We start from the raw sequence: 25,000 nt of genomic DNA, 5'->3' as shown, positions 1-25,000 counted from the left end.
GAGGAAATTACCAGTAAAGTCTATTATTTGCTCTTGATAGCGTCGTAAACCCGCGTATTTCCCGTCCATCATAGTAATTGCACTTCAACTATACGTAAACCATTTTCTCTTATCGCGAGCGGTGATGTTGGGAGAGACAGGACGTGCGTTGGGGGAGACGGGATGTGCGCCTGAGTCAGTGGTGATGCATAACACGACTTTATCCCAGGCAAACACTGCGGAATTCACACGAGATGAGCTATAAATCACAGGCGCGTTAGCATAAACTCAGTAAAGGAAGATAAGTGTGGGAGAAGAGTGGCCGGGAGACTGCGTGGCGGCGGCTGTGGTGGCAGTGGGAGAGAGAGGAGACGGGAGGGGAGAAGGATGAATAGTTGTAGTGTTGGGAGAGTAGGTTAGGGTGCTTGTCAAATGGGAGTTGAGAGAAGTGAGAGTGGCTTTAGAAGTTGGTTAGTAGGAGAGGAGGAGGAGGAGGGTGATCATTGTAATGGGAAAGTTGTAGTGAGGAAAACGTGGCTGGTAAGGTAGGTGGGTGTTGTGGTTAATTACTGGTAGTGGTTGGGTAGTTAGTGGTGGGAAAGTAAGATTAGGTAGTGGTAATTAAGGTAAGTAGTTAAATATGGACTTGTAATAGATAATAACTGCAGGGATGAGTTTATTGGCTATGATTGATGGTACTGAGGGTGATTAGGACAGGTAGTTAGGGTAAGTTGTTTGGCGAGTGGATCAGTAACGATGTAGGAAAAAAATTATTACTGAAGGTTTATGAAGTGGAAGATAATGACTTGTAGTTTACGTATTAAGTAGTGGATGGGTGACTGTCAGTGGTTATCAAATTCTACTGGTGGGGAGGTAAGGAAATGTATGTGTGATAGTAATAAGGCCACACACTTCCTTCTGGCATAGTGAAACGTGAGGCCGCAGGGGAAAATGAGCGTAACTAACCACTCTCCTTGTTTTCCGTATTTTTTTCCTGATCTTTGTTTTCCAGATTTTTTTCCAGGATGTTTCTCGTTTCCCCCCCCCCTCTCCCAGTATCTGTTTCCCTGTTTTTCCAAGTCACTTTTCATATTTTTCTTCCTTCCTGATTTTATTTTATTATTATTTTTTTTTTCTGATCTGCTCTCCCATTCTCTCCCTCTTCCCATTCCGTCCCTCTCCCTGCAACCACGTCCATCCTCTTCCTCTCTCCCAATTGTCCCCTGCTCTTCCCCATCTCCCTCACCCTCCATAGGTCTCCCCTCACCCACTCCCCTCTTTCCATTCGCGCGGTACGACACAATAAGACAACTTTAGATGGTAATTCTGTGTTTGCTGTTTCCCTAATGGGTGTCTCATCCCCCTCCCTCCTCCTTTCTATTTTCCCTTCCCCTTGTGACGTCTCCCCCTCCCTCTCCCCTCCCTCCTGACCTCTCGTCCTTAATCTCTTCCTTCTTTCCCTCTTAATTACTTTCTCTCTCTCTCTCTCTCTCTCTCTCTCTCTCTCTCTCTCTCTCTCTCTCTCTCTCTCTCTCTCTCTCTCTCTCTCTCAATTTTATTTTTTATTCCTTTCTCTCGATATTCCTTGGTATAGTTTCTCATTTGATGTTTCCTCTTAAAGTATCTTCGCTTCCCACTCATCTATTTCTCATTTATCCTCCTCCTCTTCCTTTGTTCTCTCCTTTATCTGATGTATTGTGAATTGCAAGTCTTTCTTTGCCAAGTTATTGAGAGGAGTTGCTTCTTAAATTCTCTTGCAATTTTCTTGGTGTTTTTTCTTTTAATTTCCTTGTTTGTATTTTTTTCAGTTTTCATTTTTTTTCTAGTCTTTTCCTTTTTTTCTTCCTTTTTTCCTGATTTCCTGTCTGTCCCCTGCCCTTTTCTGTTTCTCTCTCTCTGTCTACCTCTGTCTCGTTCTTGCTCTCTGTTTACCTGAAGTCTTAAGTGTGTTTCGTGACCTTGCTCCTGCGTGGTGGTGGTGGTGGTGGTGGTCTCGCCTCTTTAATGGATATTGGTTTAATTTGCCGGGAGAGTGTTTGTGTTTCGACTCAGGTAACAAAGGCTCGCTCAGGTGTTGGGCTCACGGTGGCCAGGTGTGATTTGACCTGTATTAAATGGGGACTTTAGTTTATAATGGTGTTTTAAAAAGTGGTTAGACTTAGGAATATTAAATTGGAGTTGAAATTGAAGGGGAGGGAGTGGGAAATGACGGAATGGAGTAGGATTGGTTGGAATTGGAGTGCAGTCGGAAGATGGAATGACAAAGGTTTAAAGGTTACAGCGCATCATGTAAATAGACAGACCTGCTTTGATGACTGATGGAGTGTCTTGTTGTAAAGTGCGGTAGAAATAGAAAACTGGATTGGTAAAGTTTAAAAGGCTGAAGTGTATATAAATGGATGGATGGCTGTTGAGAAAAGTTGGAAAGATGAAATGCAAAGTTGATAGGATCAATAGATGGCGTGGGAAATTGAATTCGTGAAGTTTGTTTGAAGGTTATAAAAAAAGATGAAGGATCAGGTTTAGTATGGATGGATGGAGGGCTGGAGGGAAGGAAAAAGGGGAAGAAGGGAGGAGTAATGATGGTTAAGAAAGTAAAGAAATTCGGAGTAGGAAATGAATGGAATTAAATGATAAAATGTAAGGGAAAGAAGAGGAAATTAAAATGTGCAAACACACACACACACACACACACACACACACACACACACACACACACACACACACACACACACACACACACACACACACACACACACACAGACAGACCGATCCAAAGATAACTGGTGTGGTTGGCAATGTTTGTGGATATAACCGTGTACAGCATTGCGAAATGTTTGGTGTTTACTTGAAGTTCAGCTCTCGTCAAATGTCGTCTGTTATTCTCTTTTCTCTCCTATGGTTTTGTTTCATATTTCCTTTTTTTTTTATTTCATATTAACGTGTTCTGAGTTTTTTTTGTTTTCATTTTTTCTCACTTGTATTCATTTTTTTTTTAGGGGGCATTTTTTTATTTATATTTAGCTTTTGTTCTAGGTCTCATTTTTATTTCCTCCTAGGTCTCATTTTTATTTCCTCTTCTACATTTTTTTTTCACATTCGTATTTATGCACCGTGGCCTCGTGTTGCCAGTGTTGTCAATGCAAAGTTTCTGAGGTAGCCAAACATAGCTCCTCTCTTCCTCCACGTTCCATTTTCTGTTCTTATATTCCAGTTTCTCATTCGCACCAATTTATCTTCATTTTTCGTTCATTTCCGCGTTATTATTCCTGTTATTACGAGGTTTTCGCGGTATTCGGCTTATTTTCTCGTTTCCTTTCGTCTTTTCCTTGTATTTTCCTACTCGTATTTTCATTTGTTGCTTTCTTAATTTTTCGTTCATTTTCTCATTATTATTCCTGTTATGAATTTTTCGCTGTATTCGGCTTATTTTTTCGTTTCCTTTTTCGTCTTCCTTCGTTTTCTTTCGTGTTTTCCTTGTATTTTCCTACTCGTGTTTTCATTTCATTTTTTTTCAGTTTTGTTGCTAAACGTGGAATTTTTTTCAATACCTTCATTTTCCTTTCATTTCCGCATTATTCAATTTCTATTACAGTGAACACCGGCGGACCTTTTCCTTTTTCCTTTATAACTTCGCTACTGTTGCCAAACGTGCGTAGTTTTTTTACTCAATACCTTCATTTTCCGCTTATCTTCGCTATTGTTCGAAAACGTACATTATTTTTTCACAATACCTCAATCTTTCGTTCACCTTGACGCTAAGATTGAGTTTCGTTCACATTCCACGTTACTCAACCCTTGTATCTTCGTTAGTGTTGCCAAGCGTACATCTTTTTACAGGTCTATTTTTTCTATCTTCGGTTATGAACTTTTTACAATATCGTTTTGTTATTTATGTTTTGTCTAATATTCAAACTTAAATTTTCGTTTTAGTCTGTTTATAATCAATCATTTTTCGTTGGTACTCCATTTTCTTTCATTCTTGTCTTATTTCATCGTTATTATTCGAAAACGTTCACGGTGCGCGGCTCATCTCGCCTACACTTTCTTCTCCTGTTTTGCATTTCTCCCTGACTGAGGAAATCGCGTTAGTTCTTGGAAGAGGGCGCTAATTCGTGCCTGGGGGCGCCACGAGCTACGCCCCACCACCACTACCACCACCACCCTCCCCGCCGCCGCCATCTCGCTCCCTTCAAATTTTCACTGATATTGCCATTTTCCTTCTTGGCTCTTCCCCTTTGAACTCCCTATTACCCCGCGACCTCTTGAATTGGCTGCCTCCTCCTCCTCTTCCTCTTCTCCTTCTCCTCCGACTACTTGTTTTCTTTCTTGCTCCCTCGTTTTCTTTCACGTTTTTATTCTTTATTTTTTCCTACTTGGTTCTTTCCATTCTTTTTAGTTTTCTTTTTTCTTGTATCGTTTTTTTTTCGTTTTTGTGCTTTCTTTTATTTTTCATCTTTCATATTCTTTTATTCTTCCTTTCTCGTGCATTCCTTTTCGTCCTCCCTCTCTCCCTCCTTCCTTCTCCTAAATCACTTCTGCCTTTTTTTTTTTTATTCGTCCTTCCTTCTCTCCTCCTCCAAGCCTTCCCGTTTTCTTCCTTCTTGTTTTGACGTTTCTCTCGTGTCAAATATCTTCAAATTTTTCCTCAATTTTCTTTCCCTTCCTCCTTTGTCTCTCGTGGCTCTTCTATTTGTCTTCTCACCGTGGCGTTCCCTCTTCGTCTTTCTCCTTACGCCTTGTCCTTCACTCTTCCTCCTCCTCCTCCTCTTCCATCGAAGGAGGAGATTGAGGGCAAATGTCGAGGTTGTGTCTAGGAGTCTCCGGGCGACACTACTTAACATGGAAATGACCCGAATAAACCTTAGACCAGCCCCTCTCTCTCTCTCTCTCTCTCTCTCTCTCTCTCTCTCTCTCTCTCTCTCTCTCTCTCTCTCTCTCTCTCTGATCTGTTTGTACCTAAATTTAAGTTTTCCTCTTTTCCTATCTTAATACAAGTTTTCTATCCTTTTACTTCATTTCCTCTCTCTCTCTCTCTCTCTCTCTCTCTCTCTCTCTCTCTCTCTCTCTCTCTCTCTCTCTCATATGGAATTATGTTCTGGTGGAGGAGGAAGGAGAGGATGCCAGCCTAGGGGTCCACCTTTCTCAATAACAACAAAGGGATTTTCACTTCACCAGAGATGGAGGAAAGAATCGAGGAAGGGAGAGGAGAGGAGAGGAGTGGTGGTGGTGGTGGTGGTGGTGATGAAGATGGAAGGAGGGGAGGGGGAAAAAGGAGACAGGGAGGACGGGGGGAGGGGGAAAAGGTGACAGGGAGGACGGATAAAGGAGGGGGAGTAATGGAATGGAGGGAGAGACTGAGCGAGACTGAGAATATTATGACTCAATGATAATCCAAAGTGACTCAGAACATTGACTCACCTTTTGATTCATTTCAGACCCACGCTTACCACACCACCTTAATGAGTCGCTTCTAGAAGGCTGCAAGATTCAGTACTGCGTCTCCCTTCACTTCAAACCCCCTGCAAGTACGCCAGACTACGTGAACTTGGCTTAAATACCCTGCAAAAAACTATGAAACCCCTGTATTTGACTTAGACACCCCTGCACGTGACTTAGGCCCTGTAAGTAAAATTTAGTTATGAACATCTAGAGAATTTGTATAACTAACAGGACGAGATATTGAACTGTATTAATGTCCTGATTCATGGAGTGCACTAATAGATGTAGTAGCTGATGTGTTATTTGGTTTAATGGATGTATATTAATTGACAGGTTAATTAATGCACGGACAGATAGGGTTGTAGTTTTTTTTTTTTTTTTCAGTAATCCTTGACTACAGTGAATCTCGTTAGGTATTGTGGGTGGCTATCGAAAGTTCTCAGTCATTGCTTTAGTGTAGGGAGGATGTTTCTCTCTCTCTCTCTCTCTCTCTCTCTCTCTCTCTCTCTCTCTCTCTCTCTCTCTCTCTCTCTCTCTCTCTCTCTCTCTCTACCGCGTGGCCGTGGTGGGAAATTGACAAATCTACATTTCCAATTTCTGGCGACACTCCAGTGAGTTACATCAACACAATAACCGCTGATTGCTTTTAGCCAAGACTCCGCGACGATCACCCCGCAGGGACTGACCTTGCCACACACACACACACACACACACACACACACACACACACGGGGAAGGACGCAGGGATGTTAGTGTTCTTAGTCATGTTCAAGTCTTATTAGATTAAGCAGGTTTGTTTCACGTGGTCTGTGTGAAGTGGTGGTTTGTGGCGCCTGTTTGTGTAGTTTCTTAGTGTTTTGTCTTCTAATGGTAGACTCGGCTTCGCTTAAGACTCGTTTCGATTGACACATCAACAAAATAATCCCCAAGACAACTTTATCCAGCTTTATCCTCCGTTCAGCGCCGCGAGTGTGTGAATTTCAATGGAGACTTACTTCCCTGAGCGGCTCCCTGAATGGCGGCGCGGCGGTGGCGTTGTCGGGGATGTGTGCTCTGACTGTTCGCTGTATTCACCTGTGTGTGGCAAGGCAAATCCTGCGCCACAAAGGGAGGCAAGCGGCAGCCATCTTCTTGACGGGAGTGGGAGATTGGGGGTGGGGAGAGGGAGAGGGGGCGTCGCGTGTCAAAAAGGGGAAAAAAAAGGTTTGTTTGAATGTATAAATTCTGTAGTCTGGTTTGTTGGTGTTCAGTATTCAAGGTTTTGTGTGTGTGTTTGAGTGTTTATGGCGTTTGTTTTTACCTCTTGTCATGTTTACTTACTAAACTCCTGCCTTTTTAGCTTCATCTTTCCTTTGTTCTTTTTTTCCTTTGTACGTCTTTTGCTTTCCTTTGTGTATGTATCATTACTTCCATTTTTCCTTTGTTCGTCGTCATTTTCTTTGCTTTCCTTTGTGTATTTCCTGTATCATTTTCATTCTCACGTTTTACTTTTATTTCCCTTATTTACTTCGCGTATCTTTATTTTCCTTGTTTATTTCCCCTCTACATTTTTAGTTTTCCCCACTTCCTTTGTACACAGTTCATTTATTTTAGATTTTTCAGTAATTTGTAAAAGTTCCTCACGTGACCTTCATCTCTCCACACATTTCTCCTCGTGCAAATCTCGCGTAATCCTCTCCTGCAGTGTTGAGCAAAATCCTCTTTCCTTCACAAAACACCTCTGCTGCTGCTGCTTTCAACACCCTTACTCAAATTTCGCCCATTTTTATTTTTAAGGGTCGAATTTTCCTGCGATATACCAGCTTGCACTTAAATCGGCTGCTAATTCCACTTAGCTGATAATTTCTCTCCGGTAAAGGACTTGCGCTCGACGTCTGCGATGATTTATTAATATTAACACTTTCCTACTACCTAACTTTCCGCTCCGTCAGTACAGAATATTTTCAAGGGTTTTTCTTTCACATGTTCAGTCTTCCAGTCTTCCATTACCTTGATTTGCTTGTAGTAGCGTTTGGTCTCCTGCAGGAAGGTCTTCTCTCTGCCTAAGTCTCTTCCACTTACCAATTTGTTAGTACTAGCGTTTGGTCTCCTCCAGTAAGGTCTCCTCTCTGCCTAGCTCTCTTCAACTTACCAATAAAAATCCATGAATGAATAGCTTAGTTTTCTTCACCGATATTTTGTTTTCCGGTACTTTCTTCCAAGCATTTTCCTACAACACTATTTTCAGGGACAGCGTGTCATGGTGCCCTTGAGGTGACCTGACCCTCACTCCCTTCCAGCCCCCTTCACCGCTGCCTGTGCCTCTGCCTCTGCCTCCTCCAGGTGCTCGCCGCGGCCCATCGAGTCACTCGGCACAGGTCAACAGGTGATGGCGCGGCGGTAGTGAATGGACAGGTAGTGTAACGGTGCGTGGAGGACCTACCTGTGTGTGTGTGTGTGTGTGTATGTGTGTGTGTGTGTCAGAACAAATTCCTATCAAGTTGGTAGTAATTGCTTGCATTTAGTAGGGTTCGGCTGATTAAATTTTGAGGGTGAGGGTTGTTTGCGTGTGGCTTGTTTGAGAGAGAGAGAGAGAGAGAGAGAGAGAGAGAGAGAGAGAGAGAGAGAGAGAGAGAGAGAGAGAGAGAGAGAGAGAGAGAGAGAGAGAGAGAGAGAGAGAGAGAGAGAGAGAGAGAGAGAGAAGGGGGGAGAGTTAATTGTGGAAGCCTTACTGATCAGGAAATAAAAAAATAAAATAACAGGATATGAAATAATCGCACGTTTTACTACTACTACTGTGTAATATTCTCTCTGCTGTACCGGTATATTTGTTTGTTAAAAGCTTCTCTACGTGTACATATTTGTAATACGCTCATATTTGTGTGTGTGTGTTTGCCTTCCAACAACGTAATTTCTTTTTCCAGTTCAATCTATTCTTTTGGGAATCCAGCAGGTCATTTCCTGGTCGTGCTTTCACCTGCCTGCGATCTACCTGTGTCTACCTGTCCTGGCTACCTGGCCGTGTCTACACCTGCCCACACTGTACCTGCTCGTGTCTACCTGTCCGCTTTACCTGTGTGACGCGCGGCCAATCAGCAGGCGGGGTGTGGGTGTGATCCGCGCTAATCCAGCGCGGGCCTGTTTTGATTAGGCCTGGGATTAATTTCCGAATTTATCTTATTGATGGAAATATTAATCAGTAATTATTCATGAAGTAATGAGAGGCAAATTAACTGCACGGAAAATGTATGTTAGTGGTGGGCTGTTTTTCAGTTTTTTTGTTTTTGGGGGGAGGGGAGGTTTTTTTATATAGCATGTTAAATTATTCGAAACCTACAGTTATTCGAAACCTACATAAGTGTTTGAAATATCTGTTAAATGTTTGTTGCTGCTGTGTTGGCTGAATGGATGTTTCCAGTTAAATGTTTGTTGCTGCTGTGTTGGCTGAATGGATGTTTGGAGCGGTTTTCTTTGTTGAATGTTTGTTGCTGTTTGGAATATTAGCTGCTGCGTTTGTTTTAATGATTCTTGCTTTGCTAAATGTCTGGTACCCCTTCCCTCTTCTTCCTTCCTCTACAGTATACATCCTCCTCCACCGTCCTACTGAAGGGAATGGTGTCGAAAAGCCGGACTGTCTGATGGAGGTGAGCTTGGTAGTGGTGCGTGGGAGGGGGATAAGGAGAGAGGAAGAGGAGAAAGGCAAAGGGGGAGAAGGGCAGGGAGGGAAGGAAGGAAGGGAGGGAGGGAGGGAGGAGGAAGAGGGAGATAGGAGGGAGAGGGGGGAAGGAAATAAAAAATAAAAGGTAAAAGGGAAAGAAGGGAAAGGAAAAGGAGACGAAGTAAGGGAAGAGAAGGAAAAGGAGGCGAAAGGCAATAGGAATGCAAGGAAGAAGAAAAGGAGGCGAAAGCGAATAGAAAGGTGAAGTAGCGATGAGAGAAGAGAAGGAAAAACTACGCAAAAAAAAATAAGAGGCAGAGGAGATATGGGAGAAGAGAATGGAAAATTAAGGAAAGGAAAAGAGAAGAGGGACGGGACGGGACAAAGGGAGCAACACGCCGGTGAGTCTCCAGAGGGATTACAGTAATTACATTTTGGGCCTGATTGAATTTACTGCGTCATGTTCTGCTCTCAGGATTTTTTAACGTGTGTTAGCAAAGTGTTGTTGTTGACATCGACGAAACCATAATTCTTGGGTATTTTCTGCGTCGAGTTCATGAGGGTTTTGTTAAATATTTTAGTATGGAAGCCTCTTAAAAATCAAGATGTCTGGTAATTGCAGTTTTTTTCGATTTGTTAGGTTCAAATAACTGGAGTTCGTTTTCTTTAATTTATTCTGGTTTCTTAGTCTTCGCTTTAGATTACAATCATCAAAGTCTACTTATTAGATTCAAGGATATTTAATTTCCTTTTATTTATTCAACTTTCGATTTTTTTTCTCTATTAGAATTATAGAACATCAAAGCGGGTTTATTAGGAAATTCAAATAACTTTATCTTATTTTACTTTTGTCTTTATTTTTCACCCCTGGTATTTTCCCTCCTGGTGCTGAAGTGAGCATAGCGAGCACCACCCTGCCTGAACACTGGTGCTCCTCGTACCAGCCACCAGGAGAGTGGAGGGAGGGGGGGGCTAGAGTGCTGGTGAGGGGTGCATTCTCCCCCTTGCCAATCCACATATAATTTGGCTTAACATGTTGACTCAAGAGACGACAGTTGTTTGACCTTGTATTTAGAGAAGAGGTCAACACACGCCCCTTAACCTCTGCAACCCTCACCCCTTGCCTCCCTTTGTACACCCTCCTCTCAGCCACGCGACAGGAAGGGGGGGGGGAAGAAGAGGGGGAGAGATGGAGACAAGATTGAAGTGAGGACCGGCGGAAAGGAACGGAAAAAGGGAGATGTTTAGGGAATGATACGCTGGAAAGGGGAAAAAAAGGTATAGGAAGGAAAAAAGGTAAGAGATGTGAATGAATACAAATTTAAAGGGAAGATAATACAAAAAAAGGGAAAGGATTAACGGAAGGAAGGGATGGGGAATAAAATACAGGTTTAAAGGGATGGGAATGGTAGTGAAGGACGAGTACGCGTATAAAGGAATGGTTGAAGTGAGTAAAGGGGAAGAGAAAGGAGAAATAGGTGATGTATGATGTACAGCAAATTAAAAGTATGAGGGAAAGATGAAATTATGGGTAGGAAAGAAGGGAGAAAAATGAGAAGGAAAGATGAAGAGAAGTAGAGGTGTAGTAAAGGACGAGGCAAGAAGAGAAATGGGTTTAGTGACGGGATGAGGAGGAAGAGGGGAGGAGAAATAAGAGGTACTGAAGACGAGAGAAGAAATAGTAGTTGTGATGGAGTAGTGAAGGGAAGTAGGGATGACTGCTCTCTCTCTCTCTCTCTCTCTCTCTCTCTCTCTCTCTCTCTTCACCACCCCCCCACAACTCCTCGCCTTCATCCAATCGGGCACATTTGCAGGGCCTCGACTCCTCCCACACCATCCGTGCGTCGTGAAGCATAATTCCGCCTCGTTGGGTTCAGAGAGAGGGATTAGACTCATTCCCTAATCCTATTTGAGTGTCGGCACAAATCCACTTTGCTTTGTGTACTCAAGCGGAGCAGCCCGAAAAAAATAAATAAAATGAAACTGCCAGTCCTGATACTCCGAAATGAAGCGGTTCGAATGGGTTCAAATGTTCCGAGTCGAGAGAAACGCGAGAAATTCCTCAACCCAGACTGTCATTTCATTATAGCACTTTTTCAACCTCCCTTTATTGATGTCAGAAAACGCATTTACTCTCCTTTATATTTTTTTTCCCTCCTGATCAAGTAGCGCGTTTGTGCCAGAAGACTTGTATATATTTTGGTGTGGATTTTCGCCAGCTCACCTGCCGTGTTGCCGCAGCGCGAGGGGCATAAAGGTGCTTTGTCCGCCCCTAAATGAAGCCCGCGCGTCCAGAGGCAGTCAATTAGCAAAACTCGGGACTTGTCTGCGTCATATTAGGATCACCATTTTGTGTGTGTGTGTGTGTGTGTGTGTGTTTAGCAGAGAGCGTTATGAAGCGCAGAGAGAGAGAGAGAGAGAGAGAGAGAGAGAGAGAGAGAGAGAGAGAGAGAGAGACCCCGACCCACACCCACCCAACGACCCCCAACTAGAGTAAATCACAGAATTGCAGACACGTCCCTTTCCTACCCCCCCCCCGTCTCTCTCTCTCTCTCTCTCTCTCTCTCTCTCTCTCTCTCTCTCTCTCTCTCTCTCTCTCTCGCCGCGCTTCATAACACTCGTAGACTCGTGTGGCGGGAAGGACTCCTATATCTGGACTCCCGCAGCCGCCCGACGCTCCTTCACTTCAATGGCGGTTCGGGCAAACTTCGTCAATGCGCCCGCAAGAAGAGGAGGAGGAGGAGGAGGAGGGAGGCGGCCTGGTAGTGTTGGAAATAGTAGTGGCAGTGGTGACAGGGCGCGTTAGAGGCTTCATAATTTAGTTTCGAATCTCTCAAATCCTTTTGTTTCGAGTCCTTTTATCTTTGCTTCGTTCGGATCTGTCGAGAGTAAAGCAGCGGTGGTGTTGCTGGTGGTGGTTGAGGTGTGCGGACCATTCATCTTCACCTGTCCACTGTCTCCCTACCTGTCCTCCTGTCGTGGCCGCCGCCTCTGTCTCGTCTCGTCTCGTTCGCCTCGCTGCTGCACGGACTCGAAACAGTTGAAGCGGCAAAATAGTTCCTACGTGGTTTTAATTTTAACTTGGACGGAAGATGGCGGAGGTGGCGTAGCGTTCGTTATTAAAAATAGTGAAAGTAGAAGTACTGGTGATTTGAAGGATCATTCAGATATGTTGGGGAATTGACGAATTAGAGTATGCGAAATGTTTTATTCCTGTTTTAAATGTTATATTTATTCACTATACACAAGTGTTCGTCGATGTGAATGCTCGCAACAAAATAGTACAGCCGGACACGAAAACGAAAGTAAATGCGTATATCTGACGAGAATGTATTTGTAGAACTAACAATGTCCAGTTTTTATCAATATTTTCAAGGATTGTCAAGTCGCTTTATTAGTTTGAAAGCGTAATCAATGAACAGTAAAGCTCCTCCAGTCTTTGTGAAGCAACAGTATCAACAAAATGGATGGTTGATGTAAATTATATTAGTATGACGATGTCCACTAATAATTCACGAGCAGCGGCAGCCATTCTGGTCCAGATACATGTACTGCAGCGCGGGTCAAACAACTAAATACAACACTGGGTGAGAATGATCCTGCTCCGATTGTCGTTAGAATTTCCACACCAATAAGTTCTCCTGCCTGCATCAACTGTGTGTGTGTGTGTGTGTGTGTGTGTGTGTGTGTGTGTGTAACCCAACGCCGCCGGCTCTCCACTTACATTCGGTTCCTCAAACGAAGCAAATTCCTTCCCCCCCTCCCCCGAGCAACCCGAATCCCGAGCTCGACTTCAGCGGCGCGCCAAGGACCTGCCGATCCAATAAAGGCGATGAGGCGTCCTTCCCGCGACCCTCCACGCCCCTTCTGCCCACGCCGCCCCCTCCTGCCCCTCGCCACCCACTCCACGCCACCCTATCGTCCTTTCTCCCTCCAAGTTTCCTTTCCACAATCCTTCTCACTCTCCTAACCCTTTCCTTTCCAATCCTTTCCTTGCGTTCCTAATAATTTCCTTTCCCATTCCACGTTTCCTTCTTTTCTCCACTGCCTCCTAATATCTCTCTTTCCTGCCTCTGCACCCTTCACTCTATGCCTCTGCTAGACCCTTCAGTCCTTCCCTGCCTTTCCAACCCTCCCTTTCAACCTTTCCCGATGCTCCCTTCCTCAATCATCCTGCCCCTTCATCCCTCCTCCCTCCCCGTCGTTTAATTTCCGCGCTTCGAGGGTCAAAACATCTCTTGGTATCAGACATGTATTAAGAGTATTACGAGTATTACAAGTACCTGTTGTTCTCTGGCTAATCCTGCTCCTCCTCTTTCCTCCTCCTCCTCTTCCCTCCTCGGGTGTCGAGTTACCGGAGATGAGGAAGAAGTGTAAAGGTATTAAAATGAGTGTGGAGGAAATACGATTTTTTTTTTCTCTCTCTCTCCTTCCAGCGTGTTTTTCTGTAGACTTGGTGTCAGTTGCTCTGGAAATACCTGTGATTTTATTTATCCTCTCCTTGTTCTCTGAGTTTAGAGGAAGAAACTAAATCCATCACAAGAATTTATTTGGAAATGAGAGAGAGAGAGAGGGAGAGATCGCAGTCAATAATTGCTGTGCCTAATGAACCGTGCATCAGTGGTATGACATTGCTGGTGTCCCATTATTCTTTACTGAACGCTGCCCCTCCACGCCCCCTTCATTGCTCTATCAACTGTCACTCAAGTCCTGACAACCTTTCACTGCTGCTCGGTTGTATTTCGTCAGTGCAAAGATGTGTTCACTTCAATTTCTTACTGACCTCAGAAGATTCCAATATATTTATCCATCAATTTATCCACCCTCCTATCAGTGAACCGTTTTTGGCCAGACTCAAATTCCGTGCCATCTATTTGCCCCACAATGAATTATAGCAGTTTCATACTTGCATTGCACTATTCCTAAAACAGCTTTGATAGTAAAATATATTACTACTTACCTCTGTCCCTTCTTGATATAAATCACCATATGCTGCACAGGATAGGAGTGCAGGGCTGTGTAGTAGTAGTAGTCTACATTAGAGAATTGTTAAAATTTTTTAACTGTTTTAAATCTTTATAGGTTGGAGGTTGCTGTGTTTAGGATGCTGTCAACATTGCAGAGTCCAGAGAAGTTCCTACCTGGAATTCAACAGACCACATTATAATAAAGTGATATTGTATTCCATGACGACCTGTCAGACTTCTGGACTAGCAGTGTTGCTGGTTAATGAGCAGTTTCATATTTAAGAGTTCACAGGACTCCCCCCTCACATAGATATAGATTTTTTTTTTTTAACAAAAAAAAAAAAATCCTGGGATGGACATGGCATTTTCTCCGGAGCCTCTTTGAGGTATCAATAAATAAAAATTCAAAATAAAGTTGCTTCTACTTCAATGGCTTTCCTGCATGAGCTGCTCCTGGCAAGTTTATGAATATGAAATACACTTTCAATAAAAGTCTTACTTGCAGTATCTCTACTGAAAATATCTTTCATTTGTAGGACAGATGGTAGGACGACCATGTGAAACACCATAGTTAATAGGTATAACTGCTGCAAAAGAATGAGGATCAAAGTCGGAGGGTGCTAAAAATGCCATTATGAAATATTAAATGTCTGCAACAGGCATAATATAGTCAAAAGGATATCAGTGAAAGCTGAACAAGCCTTAAATCATCGTGTGGAGATCTGAAGTAAGGATTCTGCTTTAATTGTAGAGATGAAAGTGGAACCATCAGGATGAAGCACACATGAAGAAACTCTTAACACATGAGGGAGAGATGAAGCAGCAGCACTTAGAAATCTGGCTGGTAAAGATGGGTAGTCTTCTCAATGAAAGGAGACCCTCCCCACTTCTTGTCTCAAAGCCCTCATTCCTAAGAGAGAATAGAAAAACTGAGTTCAGGGAAATCAGACATAAGGGAAAGTTACATGCAAGAGTGGGGCAGAGAGTGACATGACTTAATAAAGAAGTCGTCAGAACAGAACATAATGGAAGCAGCAAAAAGCCAGTAGACCTACACAGGAAAACCTTATATAAAACATGCATACCTACATCCTCCACCATCACAAGTGACATGGGATTGTGAAGGTCATAAAACACCACGCCCCTCAACACCAAGGTGAATGGTTGATACTTTACACACACACAAATAAAAAAAATAAAATAAAATAAAGCAAAAAAATCTAAATAAATAAATAAACATCTTAATCTCATACTTTTAGCAACACCTGAAGGGGCTGCCTGTTCTTTCTTGAATCCTGTGCCAGTTGGACCAACCACTAGAACCAATGGAGCCACGGGGACTGGCAAGAAGACCCTAAGAATAAGAATGCCTTGTCTCTTAAAACCTCCATTGCAAGAAGAGGTTCCTGCACCAAACACCCATCACTTACAGGTTAAGAACCCATGAGTTATAGGTGCGTTGGCTGGGCAGGTCAGGTCTTCTTGCATTCCTGGAGGTTACATTTCAAAGCCTACTGAGAATAGCAAAAACCTGTGAATCCAGGAAACCACCTGCTCAGAATTACATCATTGCTGCCTCAAAAGTAGTAGGCTTCAGTTATTTCTCCCTCACACGCTGTTAAGATATTACAAGTCTGTTGTTATTTGAGGACGCAAGCAGTGGAACGTGACGCTGTGAGGCAAGAACCAGCAAAGAGTGAAAGCAGTAACACACACAAATATTTCTTACCTGGGTGAGCAGAGGATCTGGGTTTTTCCATTTGGATCTTTCTCCTGAAAAGATAAAAAATAAATACATAAATAAGAATCAGTTGGTATACTCAGTCTTGGTAAAGCATATTGACCACTCACTACCCTCCTCTTAAAAAAAATTCCTAAAGATTTAATGTATTAATTTCCTGATGTCGTAGGTCCAACTCAGACCATTCTGAAATACCAACTCTGGCCATTGCTTTCATATTACCATACGTGTCTGCTGAACATAAACAAGGATCTAATTTGTACTTCATTATCTTCACTGAACTTCAAACAATTTCCCTTCATTGAAATTTGCTCAGACTGTACATTACAGGGGATCTTTGATTTGCAAGGGAGTTTCGTCCCTCTGCCACGTCACAAACCAGCTTTCGATGCAGGTCTGCACCAGCCTCAGTAAACACCTGCAGTCTATCACTCCCCTATGCTGTAAACTCATCATCTAGGACATGAAAGCATATCTAATGTACCTATAAAAAAACACGAAGGGCACACACTAAGTAAAAAATGCTGAAATAAATCAGTAACGAAAAAAAAAAAAAGGAATGTACAGGGACAAGACGAGCACTGCCAGCGTCATGACCCAAGGACTTCCTGCATTCACAAACCCACACATGAAATAAATCAACAACTAAAACAATGAAATGATAACACACCCAGCCACTCACCCTGCATCTGGGGAAGGGGCGGGTCAGGGGTCAGAAGTCAGGGGACAGGCGGATAACTGAGGTTTTTGTAGGTGGTGTAATTCTCCAAGCGGATCAGCACACCCGAGGGACCGTCAGTGCTACCTGGAGTCAAGGGAAGTGCGTAAGAAGTAAGTAGCTTGTTGCTCTGTATCACTCACAATTCATGCTTTCCTGCTCATCTGTATCCTGACATATGCTACAGACAACACACCAATACTAATCAGCAAAGACAATCCCACATACATCTTTATAATTCACAAACATCAAATACCTGCAACAAGTTTGGATGTCTCTTATCAATACCTTACTTCATCCATTTCTTTTTCCTTGCCTCTCTCTCTCCCTCGTATCTTAACTAAAAAAATAGAGAGAAAAAAAAATGAACATGGGAAGACTGCCTCTCATCACCTCCTCTGCTCTTGTTACTCAAATTTGTGGTCGGCAGCAATTTGTGGGAAAGCGGAGACGTGGAAACTGAAATTGTGCCTAAGGAGGGGTGACTGTATAACTCTGATGTCTTGTAGCTGGCAACTGCAGACGCTGGAACGTTCAAGAGTAATCACTGCTTCACTGCTGTTCCCTCACTTGCACTCTGTACACGTGAACCCCTACACCTCCACACTGCGCAATAAGTAACACTGCACCTGCCCTAGTAATGTTGGCTAACACTGAAATAACACTGGCGTTGTCATCTGAGGGTTAAGTTAGGATTTGATTAATTGAGTTCGTTAATTTCACAGCTGATTACTTCACTGTGTATATCACGATTAATAAACCATCAAATTTAGCACAGAAATGGCACCATCTTAAAATCACTGGGCTAAGATTATTTCCATTACCTCCTACACACATACACTCACTACATGCATCACGTTCTTCACCTATACACTGAGGCTCATAGTCAATACAGCACATGGCCTACACACGCCTCCCAAGCAGCGTGCATCCTCCGTCAGCCAAGCACGTGCCATTTAAATACCCTCACCAAAATACTTGCAATTAACCTGTTTATTTAACCTGCAGCTTTGATTCTCTCACAACCAGTTCCCTGCGCTCTAAGCTACAACTGTGACTGCTTATTGATGTGATAAATTTACAATAAACAAGGAAATCAAGTAAATTATGTTTCCGTCTTACCTCAGTTACAATCCTCCTTCGCCATCTTGAATCAGTTGCTTAAAAAATGAATGTCTGCGCATCTATATATTTTCTCTTTAATCCACAAACATCACCATCTTTTTCTACAATTTAATACTTCCCTAGTTTTTCTCCATAGTTTGATGGCAAGCAAATACGATAAAACCCTGCAGGAAAGAAAATATAATGTACAACACAGGATACCTACATTTGGCGGGAGATTTGAATTTCAGCTCATCACCGATACTTTAAAGCAAAGCATGCCATTAGAATAAGTACCAGATGTTCATATAATATACAAGAATACAGTATGGAATTTACATAAGTTATTGAAGGATACACAAAGTCAGCTAAAGAAGATAAGCTGATGAGTTTAAGAAAGCTGAAAGAATATATTGCACTTGGTTGTACTAATAATATAGCAAATAACTACTATTTTCTTATATTAAACTGAATAAATACTATCATTCCTCAGTTAATTCTATAAAACCTTGTCACTTAGCTTATATAACATAAAAATGTATCTATCTCTATTTACACATATGAATAATGATAATAATAATAATAATAATAATAATAATAATAATAATAATAATAAATAAATAAATAAATAAATGAATAAATAAAAATACATAACTGATGTTTTTCTCTATATCAAACTGAATAAACAGCATCACTCTTCAAACTCATAAAACGCCAAAATGTTGTCACCTAACTAATATAGAACAAAAAATCAAAATTAAATACAGTACATTATCAACCTTTCTGAACTGACCTTATCAAAACCAGACACCACGGTCTTGTGTTTATCTCTGGTGCTGGGAGATGAGATGCGAGCTAGTCCAAGCCTCAGTGGTGCTGCTAGTTCAAGGAAGTATGTGTTATGTTCTAGTGCTGTGAAATGTCTCTCTGCTTCTCAAGACTTACCAATGTTTTATTCTTGTATGGTAGAAAATTGTTGATACCAGTAATAGTAGTAACAGTAAAGATCCTGTTGAAACTGTGAAGTGTTTGTCTGATTCTCAAGAGCCAGTATCATATGTGTCTTCTCTTTGTCTTGTTGGAGAAAGATAAATAAAATAAAGGAATCTTACATACAGTGTAACCAGCACCACTAGCCTGCCACCAACACCAGCACTCAGGTATCTCGCCACCAAACTTAAAGATTTACTCAGGTTACGATTAAGTTATTTAAAAGAAAACTTCATTATATTAATTCAGAATATACATTTACTTAAGAATACATACAAAGCAACAAGCTGCATTTCACACACGATCATACAATGAAAACTGCATATGAATTTTTAGGAAAACAGAGTAATTCAACATTTCAACACGATAAATTTACAGCAGCACTTCACAGTATCGGCTTGGTGATGGAGACGAGAGGAGCACATCACATTGGTGCTGAATGATGACGGAATTTGGTGACAAGTGGAACAACAATACTTCTGTGATTTAGATAAACATACAGAGAGTCTTATCATCATCCTGTTTAGCGTTTTTTATTTCATAGGCTAAGAGGGGGTCTGTAAGCAGTATGGGGGATATAACAAGGGTCGCATATACAAAATTCTCAGGCTCAGTAAGTTGGATAGAACAAGAAATAATGGGTTCAAGCTTGATAGTTACATTTAAAAGAGAGAGAGAAAGGAATTGGTTCTCAAAATAGAGTGAATGGAATAGGGAGCTTCAAAGAAAGATTAGAGAAGTTTATAGGTATGGATGACAGGTGGAAATAGGTGTACATGTGTAGGCCTGATGGCTTCTTGCAGCTTCCCTTTTTTCCTTATGTTCTTATGTTCATTGATGTAGCAGATCCCCCCTTAACACTGTATACTTGCACAGTTCTAAGAATACAAGACAACATACATTTAGTGTGATCTCAGTAAACATTCATTGACTTTATGTAAGCAGGAGAATAATGCCACAGGGAAAGTGTTTCTGGTGTGAGGCCTCACCACCTCCCTCAGCACATCACTGTGCTGGGGAGTGCTGAGGCTGGTAATATTGTGAACCCATGGTAGTTTTCAGCTGAAATGATGCACTTAAGCTGCACTTGCCAACACTGCTAAGTGAAATAAGTGAGTAGTCTTGTCACACACACAACTCCCATCAACTCAACATCACTATAAACAAAATCACCAAAATTTTACTGAATTATGCACATTTTTGTTGTATTTACAGTGTCAGTGCACTCAAAAATTAAAGTGAGATAAAAGAACATCTGAATAATGTCACACAGGTACAGCAAAACTTCACTGGGAACGGTTAATGTCTGGCTTCATGCTTCACAACGTGTTTTAATTTTCTGCCTGAACACCTGGTAATTATTGTTGCCTATCATACTGTTCTCCAAGTCATGCATAGGAAGAGCCTCAGGATACTTCAGCTGGGAAGGAAGTTCACTGATTTGACCCAATGGAAAAAAAACTGTTGATGTGGTTTGGCCAGCAAGTGTCTCAATGACAGACATGCCTAGGCTGCAAAGTAGGAGCTGGAGGGAGCAGAGATAAATATCACAGAATTTGAGGCGTTCTCCTGACTCAGGTCGCCCGTGGGGTCATGTGGGATGCCGCCAAACATGACAAGGCGGTCCCGGCCCAGCACCAAGGAGTAGAGGAGGGAGGGGCGGGGTGGGCTGCCCACACAGGTCTGCAGGCCATCGGCGTGGCTCACGGGCCACCACCGCGCCTCCTGCCGGCTCACCACGCGGCTGATGTCCAGGAGGTGAGGGATGACTGTGCTGCGGACTGGGGCTGGCCTGGCAGGGCCTCCACCCCCACCCCTAGCCCCAGCACCACCCCTGCCACCACTGCCACCACCACCACCACCACCACCACCAGGGTCCTGCTGCCGTGAGAGTTCCCTGAGTCGCTCCTTCATCCTGGACAGCACCTGCAGCCGCCGCTCCCTGTCACAGGAGGCGTTGGGGCGTATGGAAGGTCGTGGCCTCCCTCTCCCTGCCCCTCCTGGCACCCCAGGGAGGCTGCCCTCCTCACTCTCATCACTGCTGGACTCTGAGGGGTCAGCCAAGCGCAGGAAGCCCCGCTGCCCATTGACATTAGGCTCCCTCTGTCTCTGGGATGGAGGAGGGGGAGGAGCAGGGGGCCGGACCTCTGCCTGGGCCACCGGTGGCACCCACACATTGGCTGCCTGACGTCTGACAGAGCCTGGCACCAGCAGCTGGGACATGGTGCCCCCGGCCTGGGCCCCAGCACCTCCCACATTGGACAGCACCACCACGCTGCTGCCCACCTTGCAGGCCGGGTTGTACCACATCTGGGGCGGCATGTGCTCCGGCTCCTTGATGGTCACCTGTTGCCAGTGCCAGCGGGCAGCGCGGTCGTGCAGGTCCTCGGGCAGCGTGAGGAGCCACACATCGTTGTACAGCTTGTTGGAGCCACCGCAGCCTGCCAGCACCAGGATGTGCCGCTCATCCAGCTTGATGTGGGAATGGCCATAGCGCGGCTTGGGCTCCTCCTCCCCCATGAGTGGCTTGAACCAGCACTGCTGCACCAGGTCCAGGCAGAACACGTCATTGGTGCTGGCAAAGGTGCGCTCCAGCTTCTGCAGGCCGCCAAACACCACCATGATGCTGCCATGCATGGAGGCAGAGTGGCCAGCAGTGGGGGGAGGGGAGCCGGGGGAGTACAGCTGTGTCCAGCGGTTGCCCAGGATGTCATACACATGCAACTCGCTGAACAGCACCCACTGCTGGTGCAGCGGGTAAACGGAGGGGTGCGTCCAGCCGCCGAACAGCACCAGGCACTTGTTCCAGGTGACCATGGAGGCGTAGGCCTTGGGGGAGGGGTAGGTGCCCGTGGTGAGCAGCCGCGTCCACTCATGGGAGCCCAGGTCATAGCGCCAGAGGTCATTGAAGGTGGTGTTGGTGGAGGTGCAGCCGCCGAACACGTACATGGTGGACTCAAACACGCAGGAGCAGTGGGAGTACCGCTTGCTGATGGGGATGACGTGGCTCGGGTAGGTGGGCGTGTACCACTTCACACACCCCATCTTCAGGGCTGAGAAGAAGCGGGACTTCCTCTTCTCCACCACGCCCTGGCAGCAGGTATACCACCGCTGGCACACCTGAAAGACAGCAGACAGGTAACACACAGCAAGGCAGGGATCACCCACACCATCAATGCACAACTTCCTACACACACTTTACTTTGTGGCTCCAGATATCACGTCAGCTGACATGATTCCTTCTGACCCATCCTTCACCCTGTTCAAGACATGACACCCTCCCGCCCTCCGTGCCCTCCTGACGTGACCTGAGCATCTTGTCCTGTCAGATGAGTGTTGTCTACTGCTTCCCTTGTACTGAGATGAAAGTTTGCTCGTTCCTCACCTGCCGACAGTTCCGCAGATCATTGTAAGGTGAGATCAGACACAAGATGTACTCCAGAATCTCCTCCGGCAGGTCGTTGATGGTGGCCATGGTGAAATAACTGATAAAATAATGTAAAAGTGGCGTCAGTCCATCTCTTCCCCCAGCATCACGCACAGGCTTCCGACACTCGCCAGCTGTCTGAGTCATTCACCATTGTTGCTATTCGGTTTTATTCTACTATTCTGAGTCAATTATCTACCACATATAGCGAATTATATACGAAATATATACTCTTGTATTTTTTAAGATAAGAACGAACTCAAAAGTCACTAAATGAGAACTTCTATTTAACTTTTCTTTGTTATTTTGAGTTTCATATCTATAATTTTATAAATAATTTATTATTTGTTTTTGTATTTCTCACTCATGGTTGAAATTTGAAAGCTCAGCACATCGAAAAAATAAACTTCGCAATTTCTTTTTCGTGTCGCCACCCTGATCAAAATAGAATCGGTCGCGGGGTTAAAAATAATTTGTTGTTAGGCATGAAAGCTGTTTAGATTATCGGTCTCTCTTTTTAATAAGTAATTTATATTCACCTTTTGTAATATAGGATGATAAGATATAATTAACAGTTTCTATCTTCGTCCTTTGCCCCTATACAATTCTAATCTAAGTGAGCGATTTATTGACGCACTCACTCAAATTAAGGTTTTCTGAATTACTCTAAACATAGCCGCGCAACTCACATAGCTAGCCTAATATGGCCCTCTACACAGCCCTCGTCATCCTTACACCATTTATATTAACTTCAGAGCATGCTAACATATACGAAGCCAGTAGGTCTATACACCAGTCCCTCTATCATTGTTCTGACCATCTACCAGCTCTATGTACTTGTCTATTCTTCGCTCTCTTGGCTCAGCACTAGTAGCCTGATAAAGGAAACTAATAAGTCATCTGCCATCCTGAACATGAACTTCTACTGCTACTACTAACATTTTTTTTTCTACTTTTGTTAATGTAGTTGTTGCTGCTGCTACTAACACCACTATCACCACCACCACCACCACCTACTACTACTGTTAAATCTATTACTACTACTACTACTACACCACTACTATCCTACTGCTATTACTAAGGTTGTTGTCACTATTGCACCACCACAATCTCTACTACTACTACTACTAATACTACTACTGCTACTACTACTACTACTACTACTACTGTTGCATCATCATCTCTACTACTACTACTACTATTATTACTACTACTACTATTACTACTACTACTACTACTACTATTACTACTACTAGTTACATCATCATCTCTACTACTACTACTTCTGCTACTACTACTACTACTACTACTACTACCACCACTGTTACTACTACTGAGTGAATCAATTTCAGTTACCTTTTCTGATACAATCTCCCTTCACCACACAGACACATCACACCCCCAGCACAAAAACTCACAAGATAACCCATTCATATAATCAACCAACCCAACATTACTTACCTCACAGGTGTCTACATTACCTAATCAATGTGGAATAATGAATCAAAAAAGTATTAATAAATGGCATTGTTTTGTGGCATATACACATGTCAAGTCATACACAAGATATCCCTAATAATTTCCTTCACATACACAAAGCAATTACAGTTTTAGAAATGCATATACAGCAACCTGGGAAGAGTTGGTTCAATGACAACTAAGCGCTGATCTGTCGGTGAGCCTGGGTAGGTTGGGAGTAAGTCAGAGAGGCACATGAATAAGGAGGTGGGAAATGAGAAAGGCAAAAGGTAGATAGATATGACAAGGGGACAGTGGTCTAACTGAAAGAAAATTCTGAGAGGACTTTAGTGGAGGAAGAAGTAGAGTAAAGAGGGAGGTGATTTTGTGAGGAGAAAAAAAAATGGTGTCTAAATTAAGTCAGTTTTATGATTTCAAAGGTCTAGAAAGAGTTCATAAGGTGAAAAATTAAGTGTAAAAGAGATGGAGTGTTTAAATGAACTGATTCTATAATTTCAGGAATGTTGGTGGAGTTTATTAGGTGAAAAATTGAAATTAAAGAGATGGAGTGCTTAAATCAATTGAATTGTGTAATTACAAGGGTACTGGTGGAGCTTACTAGAAGGAACATTAAAGGTAAGACTTAAGTGAACAAGAAATGAAGTTGAAAGAAAATATGTGGATTTCATGAGACAAGAAATTAAAGAAGTAGAGCTCAGAGGGAAGGATATTAAAAAGTGAAGAAAGTAATAAAGTTGAAAAGAAGTGCGGTGATCACTAGATTAAAAAAAGCAGGAAGAAATGTAAGGAGGTATCAAGGACAAGGGTCATGACAGGAGGAAGAGGAACAGCCTTCTTAGTAGACAAATGAAAGACATCAGAGAAGCACAAGCAAGGACTGAAGAAGTAGAACAACCACATTGCAAGGTCAAACAAAGCAAAATCAAGGACATCAGACAATAACAAATGAGAACTTAAGAAATAAAAAGGGAAAACATAGTAAATTATTAGTAACTGAAGTTTAGGCTGAGGTTAAGAAAGAATTGGTTAAAGTAAAAACTGATGAATAAATTATCTTAAAAGTAACTGTTGTGAAAAATGGTTGAATAAATGAATTACACAACACTTCACTGACTGACTGACTGACTGACTGACTGACTGACATGGTGGAAATAAATATGTACACATTTATACATTAATATATCACAAGTGTCTAAGGCTAAGTGTTGAATATACATGAATATACATACAGTTTTGATACAATATGGTTGAGTATAAAAATATATATTACAAAAACATTATATTTCAGTGTCTGTTCTTTTCTAAGCTTCCATTTTCATATGTTTTGATTCTGAAACTTGAGACAACGAAGAAAACTGTCATTCCTTGGGTGCACTTTAACATTTGTATTATGAACATCAACATATGGCAAAATTTTCTGATGGATCAAATCTTGGCCTAATGTCTTTTGAGTGTGATGTAATGCTGTGTGTACGAGTGTGTGGTGCTTTGTCTCCCCCACTCTGTATTAATTTTC

At 42.9% G+C, this 25,000-nt stretch overlaps 2 protein-coding genes and 2 long non-coding RNA genes across 10 annotated transcripts in view; 1 reads left to right on the top strand and 3 right to left on the bottom strand.

Annotated features, from left to right (window-relative positions):
* Positions 1 to 14,359, top strand: part of LOC135093413 (uncharacterized) — a 21,924-nt gene extending 7,565 nt beyond the window's left edge. Inside the window, exons 3-6 of one of the 4 annotated variants that reach the window (XR_010263343.1) lie at positions 5,418 to 5,603; positions 7,649 to 7,826; positions 8,325 to 9,044; positions 14,141 to 14,359. This is a non-coding gene — a long non-coding RNA (uncharacterized LOC135093413). Of the gene's footprint in view, positions 1 to 5,417; positions 5,604 to 7,648; positions 7,827 to 8,324; positions 9,904 to 14,140 lie in introns of those variants that run through there. The other 3 variants (XR_010263344.1, XR_010263341.1, XR_010263342.1) reach the window with 3 other exon arrangements.
* Positions 14,360 to 14,435: 76 nt separating this feature from the next.
* Positions 14,436 to 17,653, bottom strand: LOC135093414 (uncharacterized). 4 transcript variants are annotated; one of them, XR_010263345.1, is made up of 4 exons: positions 17,607 to 17,653; positions 16,449 to 16,571; positions 15,755 to 15,798; positions 14,436 to 14,935 (listed from the first exon to the last, which is right to left on the bottom strand). It is a non-coding gene; the product is annotated as an uncharacterized LOC135093414 (long non-coding RNA). The 4 variants fall into 4 exon arrangements; XR_010263347.1 differs by lacking the exon at positions 17,607 to 17,653 and adding an exon at positions 17,351 to 17,446; XR_010263346.1 differs by lacking the exon at positions 17,607 to 17,653 and adding an exon at positions 16,741 to 16,829.
* Positions 17,654 to 18,813: 1,160 nt separating this feature from the next.
* Positions 18,814 to 22,147, bottom strand: LOC135093761 (F-box only protein 42-like). The gene is made up of 2 exons (XM_063993354.1): positions 21,964 to 22,147; positions 18,814 to 21,698 (listed from the first exon to the last, which is right to left on the bottom strand). Exons 1-2 carry the CDS (start codon positions 22,051 to 22,053, stop codon positions 20,085 to 20,087), a joined length of 1,704 nt encoding a protein of 567 aa, XP_063849424.1. The 5' UTR covers positions 22,054 to 22,147; the 3' UTR covers positions 18,814 to 20,084.
* A 1,370-nt stretch (positions 22,148 to 23,517) lies between these two features.
* LOC135093582 (uncharacterized) overlaps positions 23,518 to 25,000 on the bottom strand; it is a 51,826-nt gene continuing 50,343 nt past the window's right edge. The window contains 1 exon segment of the mRNA XM_063992960.1: positions 23,518 to 25,000. This exon segment is cut by the window's right edge and continues 2,023 nt beyond it. The gene's annotated coding sequence lies outside the window, so the exon portion shown is untranslated.

The sequence above is a fragment of the Scylla paramamosain genome, chromosome 43, assembly GCF_035594125.1.
Source record: "Scylla paramamosain isolate STU-SP2022 chromosome 43, ASM3559412v1, whole genome shotgun sequence".
In the NCBI taxonomy this organism is placed as follows: Eukaryota; Metazoa; Arthropoda; class Malacostraca; order Decapoda; family Portunidae; genus Scylla; species Scylla paramamosain.
The sequence above is the reverse complement of the archived record's forward strand: the minus strand, read 5'-3'. Positions and strand labels throughout refer to the sequence as shown.

Bases quoted from the DNA above. Each gene is read 5' to 3' on its own strand.
- LOC135093761 (XM_063993354.1), bottom strand. From the start codon at position 22,053: ATGGCCACCATCAACGACCTGCCGGAGGAGATTCTGGAGTACATCTTG. The intron at 21,699-21,963 runs GTGAGGAACGAG...GCTGTCTTTCAG, and splicing joins ATCTGCGGAACTGTCGGCAG to GTGTGCCAGCGGTGGTATAC.